The sequence below is a fragment of the Triturus cristatus genome, chromosome 4_1, assembly GCF_964204655.1.
Source record: "Triturus cristatus chromosome 4_1, aTriCri1.1, whole genome shotgun sequence".
NCBI lineage: Eukaryota > Metazoa > Chordata > Amphibia > Caudata > Salamandridae > Triturus > Triturus cristatus.
Genome location: NC_140585.1, coordinates 550434310 through 550447736, shown reverse-complemented (window position 1 = coordinate 550447736; position 13427 = coordinate 550434310). Strand labels below are relative to the sequence as shown.

The 13427-nt window shown below is 47.3% G+C and overlaps 1 protein-coding gene across 9 annotated transcripts in view; it reads left to right on the top strand.

Annotated features, from left to right (window-relative positions):
* The window catches only part of UPF2 (UPF2 regulator of nonsense mediated mRNA decay), a 1571752-nt gene that overhangs the window by 112046 nt on the left and 1446279 nt on the right, over nucleotides 1-13427 (top strand). For all 9 annotated transcript variants that reach the window (XM_085652863.1, XM_085652867.1, XM_085652865.1 and 6 more), the window contains one exon: nucleotides 9047-9826. In XM_085652863.1, coding sequence (XP_085508989.1) covers nucleotides 9047-9826 — 780 coding nt within the window. The remainder of the gene's footprint in view (nucleotides 1-9046; nucleotides 9827-13427) is intronic.

The window sequence follows — 13427 nt, the reverse complement described above, 5'->3', positions numbered from 1 at the left end:
TCGACTTCTCGTCGGTCGGCCGATCCGACGAGGCGCGCAGGTGCTGCCACCCCGCGGCTCGTCGTGCGCAGCCCGAAGGGTTGACTCCGGGCTTCCCTCTATTTATGGGACCCGGAGCGACCCCCGCCCAGCTTCGTATGTTCTGCGAGGCGATGCTTGCCATCTTTGGGCAGACCGACCTCACTGGTGCGCCTTCGGGCCCTGCAGACTCGGAGGACACGGAGCCAGACCGGCGTCGCCCGACACTGGATCCGGCGCTGGGTGGGGTTTTCATGGCCCTGTACACTCCTGGGGTCCCTTTCCAACCACAGTGGCACACAGAGGAAGATGAGGAGGACTGGGAGGGGTCAGTTGACCCTTTAACTGACCAGCTAGAGTCTGAGCAGGACTGGAGAGAGGAACTGGGGGATGCCAGTGGTCTTGGCACTTCACCGGACCATGTCATGTTATGTCCTCCTACCGTGGCTACGGAGGAGGGAGCGTCATACGCTGTGGTGTTGCGTAGGGCAGCCGAGGCTCTCAATCTCGAGCTTCCTACGGTGACGGTCAGGACACACCTCCTAACTGAGGTGCTTCAAACGGCGGCGAGCTCTTTGGAGCCCCTGCTTCCTTTTAATGAAGCCCTTACCGACGTCCTTTTAATGAAGCCCTTACCAACGTCCTTTTGGTCCAGGCCCAACACAGGGGCTCCAGTGAATTGGAAGATTGCCCAACGCCACCACCCGGCTCTTGAAAACCCCACTTTTCTCTCCCAACATCCCATCCTGGAGAGCTTGGTGGCTCAAGCCTCCACCTCCAAAAGCGCCTTCCCTACCGCTCCACCACAAAGGGAATCCAGGAAGCTGGACCATCTTGGGAGGAAAATGTTCTCTTCCGCCACCTTAGGACTGCGGTCCGTAAATACTGCATGTCTCTTGGGCCGCTATTCGCACTCAGTGTGGGATACGGTGGCGCAAGTGCTGCCTCAGTGTCCGGAGGAGGCTCGGACAGTGCTCTCCCAGGCTGTCGCTGCCGGGAGAGATGCAGCCAAGTTTACTATCTGTTGTGGGCTGTACACCGCTGACTCTCTGGGCAGGACCATTTCAACGTCGGTTGCGCTTAGACGCTACGCCTGGATGAGGTCCACTGGTTTTTCATGGGATGTCCAGAACACCTTGATTGACATGGCCTTCGATGGCCGTCACCTTTTTGGCGACAAAGCAGACCACGCCCTAGAGCGCTTCAAGGACTCGCGGGCTACGGCTTCTCCTCCCGTCCGGCGCTGTCTGCTTTTCGCCCCTTTCGTGGCTACGTTGGAATCAACGTTGTGGTTCCGGGGGCCAGCGGGCAGGCCAGTCCACCAACCCCCCCTCTGCAGCAGCCTTCACACCTTCCTAGTCCCACCTTTCAGGCCCTGAAACGCAAATGGTTGGCAGGATTCGCCATCACCTCCCCCACTTGCGCACCATCACTTCGGACAGGTGGGTTTTGCAAATAGTCTGAAGGGGCTACTCCTTCCCCTTCGAGACTACCCCTCCAGCCATGCCACCGCGATGTCGGAGGATCATCTGACCCTTCTCCAGCAGGAAGTTATGGCTCTCTTGGCCAAGGGAGCCATCGAGCGTGTTCCTGTCCCAGAAGTAGGTCGTGGTTGCCACTCCCACTACTTTCTGGTTCCCAAGAAGGACAAGGGCCTGCGTCCTATCTTGGACCTCAGGTACGTCAATCGATCGCTTCCTCTGGAAGGAGACGTTCAAGATGTTGACACTTGCTCAGGTCTTCTCTGCCCCGCAAGACTGAATGGTAGCGTTGGACTTGCAGGACACTTATTTTCGCATCCCCGTCCTGCCGGCCTACCGGCGTTACCTACGGTTCACTGTAGGCCACAAGCACTTACAATTCACTGTGCTCCCCTCTGGCCTTACTAGCGCCCCTCGGGTTTTCACAAAAGTAATGGCAGTGGTCGCTACGCAGATCAGGGGTTTCAGTCTTTCCCTATCTAGACAACTGGCTGTTGAAGGCGGGCTTGCCCCAAGCAGTCTCCCACCTCCAGACTACGGCCGACCTCCTGCATATGCTGGGGTTCTCCATCAGTGTGCCGAAGTCGCACCTGATTCCCTCTCAGAACCTCCTCTACATCGGAGCAGTTCTGGACACGACGCAGTTTCGGGTCTATCCTCCCGAACAGCGAGTCTGGGATATTCGGGCTATGATTCCGATCTTTCAGCCTCTGTCCCGGGTTTCGGTCGTAATGATTCTGAGGCTGCTGGGCCTCATGGCCTCCTGCATCCTGCTGGTCGATCATGCCAGTTGGCATATGTGAGCTCTGCAGTGGGACCTGAAGTTCCAGTCGGTGCAGCATCAGGGGAATCTATCCGATTGCGTCCAAATCTCGGAGGGCACTGCTCGACAACTGCCGTGGTGGCTCACGAACCAGGATTGGGTCAATGGCAGATCCCTCTCCCTTTCCCAACTAGACCATATTGTGGTGACGGATGCCTCCCTTTTGGGATGGAGCAGCCATATGGGAGGGCCGGAGATCAGAGGCCTCTGGCAGAGTCCGGGCTTCACATCAACCTCCTGGAGCTCCAGACGATTCGTCTTGCACTGAAGACATTCCTTCCCTCTGTCTGGGGAAGAGTAGTGCAGGTGTTCACGGACACCGCCACGTGGTATTGCACCAAACAGGGAGGGGTGGGATCGTGGACCCTATGTCAGGAGGCCCTTCGCCTCTGGACATGGCTGGAACATCAAAGCATTTCCTTGGTGGTTCAACACCTGGCAGGTTCTCTGAATGCCAGGGCGGACAAACTCAGCCGCTGCAGCATGATGGATCACGAATTGCGTCTTCACTCGGAGGTGGTGCAAGGTCTCTTTCAACAGTGGGGAGAGCCTTGGTTAGATCTATTCGCCTCCGAAGAGAACGCGCATTGGAATTTCCAAGGTGGCACTTGCTAGGCGATGCTTTTCGACGCAAGTGGAGTTGCGGTATGTTGTCCGCCTTTCCAACTATACCACTTCTGCCCAGAGTGCTGAAGAAGATCCGGTGCGTCCGGGACCAAGTCATTCTTGTGTCTCCGGATTGGGCACGAAGGGTCTGGTATCCTGAGCTGCTCAACATGGCCAACGATCTTCCGATCTGACTACCTCTTCGGGAGGATTCTCTGTCGCAGCAGCAGAGGACGGTCCTCCACCCGAACCTGTCCAGTCTCCACCTCCTTGCGTGGAAATTGAGCGGCGGTAGTTGACGTCTTTCGACTTGCCTCCTGAAGTTTGTGACTTAGTAAAAACCTGCGAGATCAACTAGTACGCGCCAGTATGCCAACTGCAGATGGCACTGAACAACAGAGGTTTTGGGACCAACCACGTGTGATGGGACATTTTTCATGTGGTGGATGTACATCTTGCAATCTTACTGCCAACACGAAAGAAGTCAACATAGGCACAGGAAAACCGTGGCAACTACGTAAATTCAGCAATTGCAATACTGAGAATGTTGTTTACCTTTTAACATGTCCATGTGGTCTCCAGTATGTTGGCATGACAACCAGAAAAATCAGGATACGAACACTGTAGCACCATCAGATGTAAGAGAACAAATACCAAACTAACACGTCATTTTTTGGAAAAACATCACAAGGACACTGACCTTCGATGGACTATCCTTGAAGTAATGAACAAAAGTAAATTTGACCTCTCAAAAGCGTTACACGTAAGGGAACAACGGTGGGTCTACCGTCTGCGGTCCCATGAGAAGGGCCTCAACGACGACATTCCTTGGCTCCAATTGGGTAGATGAATCCTCTTCCTGTGTACGTTTGCCCCCTCTTGTGACGCCAACGCGCCACCCCAGCTCTATGGCTTGTACTCGTTCAACCCTGCGCCCTGTGACACCTTTCCCTCCCCCCGTATCACTAATCACTGTCTTTACACTCCTTTACACTCCCTCGCTGGCCACTCGAGCCAGGACCCCCTCTGCAACTTGGCGACATCCGCGCCCTCATGGCACTGAAAGACTGCCCACATTACTCATCCTGTTCTTTACACTCTTCTTCCACCCCCGCGCCGGCTACGTGAGCCAGGAACCTCTCTGCAATCTGGCGATATCTGCGCCCTTGGCACTTTAAGACTGCCCGCTCGCTTCACTATGCCCATTTCAAACTAAGGTGATCGCTACTTGGGCCAGCACCCCCTCCGCAATTGGGTCATCACCCGCGTACCTTGATTCTGACGCACGCACCTCCGCGCATGGTTTACTGCGCCCTACCAACATTAGGCGATCACTCCACACTGGTTCCCTGGAAGCGAATTATTACTATTTCACCGCGGCATCCCCGCGTAACCAGGGCGACCCCAGACGCGCTCTCTCCCTGAATCTCTATTTTCGAAGCATGCTTCTCCTCGCATGGTTTTCCACGCCCATAACAACATTAGGCGATCACTTCACACTGGTTCTCTGTGAATGAATCAGAACCCTCTCACCGCGGCACCCCCGCGTTACCTAGGCGACCCCGGACGCGCTCTTTCACCTCGCTCACACGTGACATCAACCTCACGGGAGTGTCCAGCGATTCGTTCCCCTTATTTGGGCATGCACCGCCTTTGAGGAAAACCATTGGCCCCGCGCTGCAGCCATGACTAAACCAGGCACCCCGCCGCATGCATCCTTCTCACGTCCGCTCGGGACACCGGAAACCACACACCAGGAGCCACTTTTCAGCCTCAACTACCCAGCGCTGTTTCTTATTAAGCCACGAGCACAATACAAAAACACCGACCCCGCGGCCTCATTCCTACATTCGGGAGGACCGGGAGCAACACCATAGGATGAACGTGGGATTCTATTCCTGAGACAGTAAGAGTATGAATGCAGTGAATGCTGTAACTGGACCCTTCCGGTGCGTTACTGTGTGAATGAGCGTGTGCTATACACGCATGTGGAAACTCATCTCCCACACATCGTTTGATGGAAACTTTGGTTTACCTTCTCTCCCTCCAGAATGAACAGGAGTTTCCCCTCCCCACCCCCCATGTGGCAAGTAGTTGTTTCAACTAGGGTAAGACCCATGAGAGCTTCAATACTCTCGATCTGTTTGTGTACACACATAGAGTGGCACAAGTCACGTGAATAGTCCCTCACCTTAAGGAACTTATGCATGCGCTGTTTCTTTTCATTATGTCATGTAATTTAATGTTTCTTTTGACCCAGTTCTACAGGTTTTTATAAATATTTGTTTGTTCACTCTTTACTATATCTCCCTATAGGCTTGACGTTCGGAAGCCATTTAGGAAGCGGAGTGCGGCCTTCGCCACACCCGCACAGTGGTACTTTCTTGCTACTTGTTGGTAAGAACGGAGCCCCCAGTTCAAACCTAGGTCCTGATGAATGCCCTGAACCCGCTCGGGCCTACATGGCAGAAACATGTTGACCTTTCACCAGACGGTTAGGGGACACTAAACACCCCACTCACCGTCCTTTGTTTTTAGTATCGTATAGTTATTGGCCACATTAAAATTTACTTTCTGGTAACTATAATGATTTTTAACTTCACTTTCCATTTCACGGGCCCCCACTCTTTAGTTTAGAAGTGCATCCCTGTCTCCAGGTGTATGCCCGCCCTCCATCAAACAAAGGTTTTGGAGGGTGAGGACTGGCCGATGATGAAGCATGACACCAGGTGGTGTGTGAGACCAGTCCGTTACTTTTTGTGAGATGTCCCAACTCACAATGGTTTTATAACTGTAGTAGGGTCACATTTCACTAGTTGCAGCTTTCTGTGGTAATCATTTAGCAATGGAGACCGCTAGCTCCTAGAACCCCACGCCTCCTGTTCCCTCCTCCACATACTGTGGAGTCCCTTTTGTGATTACATGTAATCTTGGCAGCCAGACGTCCCTCCACAAAGACGGTATACGCCTGCAGGTGGAACAAATCTGTGGCATGGAGCACAGCAAAGGCTGTGGATCCCCTTTCTGCCCCTCTTTCTGTAGTACTTTTGTTCCTTCTTTCTTTGGCCCAGTAGGGCTCTGCTCTAGGCACTATCAAGGGCTACCTTTCTGCCATCTGTTTTCCTTCGCCTGCCAGATCAGCCTTCTCTTTTCAAGTCCCCAGTAGTTAACCGTTTCTTGAAAGGCGTAACACCTCTTTTTCCTCCAATTCCATTTGTTATGCCTCAGTGATACTTGAATCTTGTACTAACTTATTTGAGTCACTTCATAACTGTCCTTTACGTCTCTTAACTCTTAAAACTGCTTTCCTGGTAGCCATCAGTTCTGCTAGAAGGGTGAATGAGCTCCAGGCTCTTTCTTCCAAACCTCCTTTCTTGTCTGTTCATCCGGACAAGGTGGTTCTCAGGACCCGTCCATCCTTTCTTCCTAAGGTGGTCACTGCCTTCCACGTCGAGCAGACAATTACTTTGCCCACCTTCTTTTCGCCTCCGCATCCTTCAAAGGAATAAGAAATGCTCCACCGTCTGGATCCAAAGCGTGCGCTCTCTTTCTATCTGGATCTCACAAACCAGTTCCGGGTGGATGATCAACTTTTTATTGGCTATGTGGGTGCAAAGAAGGGTCGATCCGTACACAAATGTACCATTTCTCGATGGGTCATGTCGTGCATTAAGGCTTGTTACTCTCTGGCTAAAAAGGAGCCTCCATTCGGGCTACGTGCTCACTCCACCAGGGCGACAGCAGCCTCTACTGCCTTGGGAAGAGTAGTGCCTCTGAATAACCTCTGTCAAGCGACCACGTGGGCATCGCTGCACAGGTTCACCAAACACTACTGCCAGGACAGCCAAGTCCGGAGAGATGGCTTCTTTGGACGTTCTGTTCTCCAGGACTTTCTGGTGTGATCTTGGTTCGCAGACCCACCACCGGGATTGGTATTGCTGGGGTATCTATTCTAAGGTAAGGAATCTATAACTAACGTGTTTCTTTCAGATGCACAAGTTACTTACCTTTGGTAATGATATATCTGTAAAAAACATTAGTTATAGATTCCTTACCGCCCCACCCATCCTCCCCGTTCTGCTAACTGATTTCAGGGGTTAAGGACATCCTTTCAGGGCCCTAGTTTTGTGCACCAATGGTCAGTGTCTTGCATGGCTCTGCGTTTCTGGCGCAGAAAGCAGTGTACAGAACTGACGTCAGCACGCGAGGGCGGCTTCTAAGTAGCTGCCGCGACGTCATCCTGGCGGCCACGATGCTGACGACTGACACGGAGCCGACTGGCGCCACCTTCCGACGCGCAGAGATACTGCTGGCGAAAAACGTTCCGGATCCAGTCTGATGCCTGGGGGTAATTCTAAGGTAAGGAATCTATAACTAAGTAATGTTTCTTACAGATATATCATTACCGAAGGTAAGTAACTTGTGCATCTTGTATAGTGTTTTAAAGAATGAGCCCATTTAAGGAAGAACCCCGTTGAATAAAAAAAAAGATACTCCTATCAACACGTTAGTCATTCAGCTTTGATTTTTTTAATATTAAATAAAAATAAAAAGTATTGCTGAGATCTCAAACCGAGATGGTACTATTTTCCCTCTGTTAGCATTACAGACTAGGGCACACATAAAGGCAATAGAGCTTCCCTTGTTAGGGTTGTAACCAACATTGGTGTTTACATCTGGCTAATGTGAAGAGGAGACCTATGAAGAAGCATGCCACCATAGGGTTAGTTATGGCTTGCGTCCTGAAAGATAATATACCGCCTTAGGATCTACTAGACCGGTCATTTTGTCTTTCATACACCTTGGTATCACTTTTGTTTATTGCACGTTATTCAGAAAAGGCAGCTATGACGTAAGCATATAGTTTGTAAGGCTCAATTTCCTCTCACTCGCCAGAGGGATCCTTACCAATGGTTTTGTCTTTTTTCAGTATGTTACCCCAGAAAAGTTAGAAGTGTAATATAGCTAAAAGGACTGACCTCATTAACTCAGTGGTTCCAGAGTAGATCACAAATTCTCCCTCTTGCAATGAACCTACCATGCTTGAAGAAGCTTAGTTAAAATTGTTAGCACATACCCACATCTTGCTTCATTCACAAATCAAAATATATATTTTTTCTGTTGAGCACTTTCTGGTGCATTTGAGCATGCCCTGCACACAAGTTATACTTAAATGGATTTGTTGACATCGTCTGCCCCACGTCCCCCGTGCCTCACCGTCTTTTAATTTGGCTGTGGAAATGCTTTTTGTGGTTAATGGAAGTTCTGACCGAACTTCTTCCAACCCTGATTTCTAAGATCTCTTCAACCCAAACATGAATCTATCTCTACACATTTGAGGAATTTTTATTGGCTCCCGGTGTGCCATCTCATCCAGTTCAAAGGTTTTATTGATTATTTTCAGCACGTATCCGAAGTCCAATCTATCTTTTTTTTTTTTGTTGCAGTTTTTTATAGCTCGAAGTCGACCGTAGGTATCAGAGAGCCTTACATGAGCACCAGTTGCACTACACACAGACACTTTCATTTTTAGGCACAGGGAGAATTACAGGATGTTTGAGGCTCCTGTCAGACTCGAACCTGGTTCCCCAGCTTCAAAGTTTTTCGCTCCAGCTGTCAAGCCACATCTTAGAGATAGAGTTCATGCATATCGTCCCTCCAGATCTTTGAGATCTAATTGACCCCAGAGTGTGCAGTGCACGATTAGGTAAATGCTCGTTTAACTTTTCCCCCCTGAACTGTGGAAGACCCTTTCATACAAAATTTGCACCTTAAAAAAAAAAAAAAAAAAAAAAAAAAGACAAAAAAATCTAATAAAAACATGGTTATTTCGCAGCATTCAGCAGCTTTGAATATTTTGCACTCCTTTCTAGCTATTTCAGCTCTGGGACGCCTTTCTGTCAGCTGTGTGCTGTTCAAAGGGTTTATTCATTTATTTATGTATCATTTCTCCATTACCCACACCTCCAATCCTGCTTTACATTTTCTTTAAGAAACTAATAATTGCGCACATAAAATAAATGAGCCCGTGTCAAGAACTTCTCTTTTCAAATATATAGTTTTGTATTCGTACTATGCGTATTTATTCTATATTAAGTTATGTTTTTCTGTTTCATAGGGAGAAGGATGAGGCTCATCAACTTCATCAAGAAGCTTGGGAGCGACATCAGGCAAGAAAGGACTTGCGCAGTAAAAATCAGAGTTCTCCTGACAACCGCCCAGAGGAAAGTTTCTTTAGCAGACTAGATTCTAGTCTGAAGAAGAACACTGCTTTTGTCAAAAAGTTAAAAACAATCACTGAGCAGCAGAGGGAATCATTGTCCCATGATTTCAATGGCCTTAATTTAAGCAAGTACATTGCTGAAGCTGTTGCTTCTATCGTAGAGGCAAAGTTGAAGATTTCGGATGTGAACTGTGCTGTGCACTTGTGTTCTCTCTTTCACCAGCGATATGCAGATTTTTCCCCTTCCCTTCTCCAGGTTTGGAAAAAACATTTTGAAGCCAGGAAAGAGGAGAAGATGCCGAACATTACCAAATTAAGAACAGATTTGCGTTTTATTGCAGAGCTTACAATAGTGGCTATTTTTACTGACAAAGAAGGTCTGTCACTAATATATGAGCAGCTCAAAAACATTATTAATGCTGATCGAGAATCTCATGCGCATGTTTCTGTAGTGATAAGTTTTTGTCGTCACTGTGGAGATGACATTGCTGGTTTGTTGCCCAGGAAAGTAAAACATGCAGCGGAGAAGTTTGACCTTAATTTTCCTCCTAGTGAGATAATAAGCCCTGAGAAGCAGCAACCTTTCCAAAATATTTTGAAGGAGTATTTTACATCTTTGACCAAGCATCTGAAAAGGGACCACCGTGAGCTGCAAAATATTGAGAGACAAAACAGGTAAACGTCGTCGTTATTACCTTGTTGACTATGAAGAGCAAAGAATTGTGACTAACCTATAACTACTTAATTTGTTTTGGGGCTTTGCAATGCAACTTTGGTTGAAATCATCATAAAATATGTATGGATTTGTTTCTAGACTTAGGGTAGTTGGGAGCCAGCAGTAAGGTCTGCTTTACTTCCCACCTGAAGAGACAGCGGTTTGCACATGATTGCAAGGGGGATACAAAAGCCATTCCAAAATTCCAGTTCACCAAGAAAGGCAAAATTTTACTCACCCCATCTACTTCCTGAATCCGCCTTCACATTTTCAGCTACAACAACAATCTGTGGCCGCTTCCAACTCTATGCATCACAAGCTGTGCAGACGTGCAAAATTAAGGCAATAAGGAAAGAGTCAGAGGGTGTTGTATAAGTATGTTTCACGAAAGCTAAGCGTGGGTTACTGAATGATGCATAAAACACTGATGACAACTCTTTTTCCACAAAAGTGGCTGGTAGACCTTTGTCTGAAAATTGGGAAATAATGCAGGGGTAATGGCTCTTCTGTAGCCTGCAGATTTGTTTAAATGTTGAAATGCTAATTCTGGACACACAGCAGTTGTCACTTCTTTATGGTAAACCTGCTCAGTTTTCTCATGGACACATTTCTGGAAGCGAAAATATACTTTCCAAATTTATAAAGGAAGGTTTAGTACTCCGCTTGCAAGAACAACCTCTTGGAAAATCATTCCCAGTGGTAGGCCCCTCCATGCTCAAATCTTTATGCTTTGCTAGTGTATGGAGCCATCAAATAACAAATCTCGTCAATCACTTTTTAGGTCGAAGCCAGCCAGACAGCGCAACTGTCTGGTTTGCTAAAGATATCTTGGGGACAATCAGAAAGCTGACCTATGAATGTGTTCCGCATATTGCTTACCATTGGCTTTATGGTTTGTAATTCACATTTTCCATCTTTTTATTTGCTGGCATTATTTGCTTTAGGCCAGCTGCGTTTGTCCCTCCTGTTGCCCAAGCCTTGTTTACTATATTCTTCCACGAACTGACTTTCTGTAAACAAGCTTTTAAATCTTGTTCTCATCTTGTCACATTTGCTATGCATTCAAAGACGGAAGTCGAATAGACTTTGGTGTTTACATTTCTTTCTTTGACTTCAAAGTGAGAGAATTTGTGACAATCCTGCTGAGTACTCAGGTAAGAGGAGAGGGTGTAGGATGTTTTCTTCTTCTAGCGTATAACAAAAACAAGCATTTACAATGCAATACGTCTCGCATTACTGAAAGTTTGAGCTATTGGAGTTGCTAACAATAATGCAACGGCAATAACTCAAACTTTTAGTAATACCAGAGCTATTGCATTGCAAGTGTTTTTATTTCTGTTTATTTATTTTTTAAGCACCCGTGCTTATTGCTTAAAAAATACTTAAGGGTGTGTTAATTAACTCTCTCCTACTAATTCAAATTTTGGATTTGCTTATTGAGATAGCCTCTAATGTCTCACCGAACTCTAAGTGAAGGGAGTTGAGAGGATTGGTAAAAAATCCTTGCAGTCGACATAAACCAAGATATGCAAACCTCATAGTATGAAAATCTGTGAGTTGCTGCAGAGACAGCAGAAGAATAAGTAACGAAATGGGTAAACAAAATGAAGGTTGTCATATGTGAACATTTCTTTACCTAAAACCAACTGTTCTTTCCCTGGGATGCCTCATACGGGCTTAACGCATCAGAACTTAAAATGGATGTGGGAGACCAATTATATTCTGGTGCGCAGTCATTGGCAACTGAAATTTAGACTCAATGCTTGGGTAGGCTAAAAGCAAACAAAAAAATCAAACTGTTACACTAAAACAAGTTTAGATTCGTCTGCTTGAATTAATGGGAAAAAAGTATGTAAACCTTTAGAAAACACAATGCTAGTGAATCATTTTCTTTAAACTGAAAGAAAAAACACACCATTTTGTGTAGGAATCCAAAAACCCATTAAAATGACTCGCCAGGCACTGGTAAACTATTCAACAAAAATATATCCCAGTGGAAGAAAAGCTCAAGTTCAAAATAATGCATATTTAAGTAAGACCGTGCTGTACACAAAATTCATTGCTAGTTAAAATTTACAACGTTCTAAACTTGCTGTCACTTCATTTTGGAAAGCCTGAAAAATCAGCTTTCAAACCCTAGCATCAACTCTCAATGATTTAAGTGTGATCTAGAGACTTGCTTCCGGTTCATGCTGGAGGAAAGAGGCATACAGATCAGCGTAAGAACTTAATAGAACGAATGTTTCATTAATTGTGGTGGCAGATACTTAATGTAGACAGGCACGTTGTTAGAAATGCAAATTGTCTACTACAGAAGAAAGATTACTTACTAGTACTCTAAAAACGCAGTTGCAATGCAATCAGTTTCGCCTTTGGGGCCTTTTAAGTATTTAACGATGCAGCGCATTTTCGCACTTGCGTCCTGAAATATTTATAACAACCATTTGTACCTCTAAGAAAGAAAGCACACTTCAGTGTGTAAAAAAAGCTATGAAAACATATTGTTAAACTCTGCCTAGTCCTAGACCAACGCTGAATTCAGTTCAGTCCAAAGGTGTCTGGATATTGTTCAGTCCAGTGTAGCACTTAACAAATCTTCCCACTTGCTCTGTGAGGCAATGATGATGTGGCTTAAAGGTCAGAGCTGCCGACTTTGGCGCTGGGAAACCAAGTTGAAGTATCGGCGTCGGATTAACATCCTGTGATTCTGGGCGAATCACTTAATCTCCCTGTACCTAAAAAATAAATCTGTCCTTGTGCTAATGTAACTGTTACTTATATAAAGGGCTCCAATTCCTTCTGGGCGAGTTGGCGCTATATAAAAGTGCAGAAACAAGTACAACTGCCTTAGCTCCATATCCCTCTTATTGCTATGTACTATATCGAGGTACCAGCTTGGGTCTGCGCCCACCCTTCATCCCGCGGCGCTCAGCACAATGGGAGGTACTCACTGGTTGTGGTAGCCCAGATGGTCTGAGAGGCACAGCTCCGACATCTTCATCAGTCCAGATAGGGCATCCCCAGGCAGACGATCAGGCACGGGGCTCCGTAGGTGTCGAGGCGCCAGCTGGGAGGAGTGGGATGGTGACAGGGAGCTCCGGATAGAAGGGGGGGAGGGGGTTCAGGCAGAGGGGATTGAACACTGAGGTGCACAGCGCCTAGTTACAAAAGTTACAAAGCGTACCCCCGCACTCCACGAGGCTCCTGTTGACCCTCTTCCAGCAGGAGACTCCCGATTTTAAGCCACAAATAGTGTTCTTGTGTGTGCCCCCGCCTGAACTTGCCTCTGCTTCAACAGAGGTGAATGGAGGAAATGCATTCTCCTGATGGTTTTTTTTCCAGGCCCTAACATGGGGATACTCCTACAGAGCTTTGGGCTGCTCACGCTTAGAGCTGGCTAGAGGCCGCAGCTGTTTTTTTCAGATTTATCTAGCACGATCTTGACACGAAGATGTCAGTGCTTTATATGAGCACCAGTTGCATTACAGACAGGCACATTATTGTGTTAGGCACGGGAGATGACGTGATTTGCCCAGCATCACAGGATGCTTGAGCGTCTCC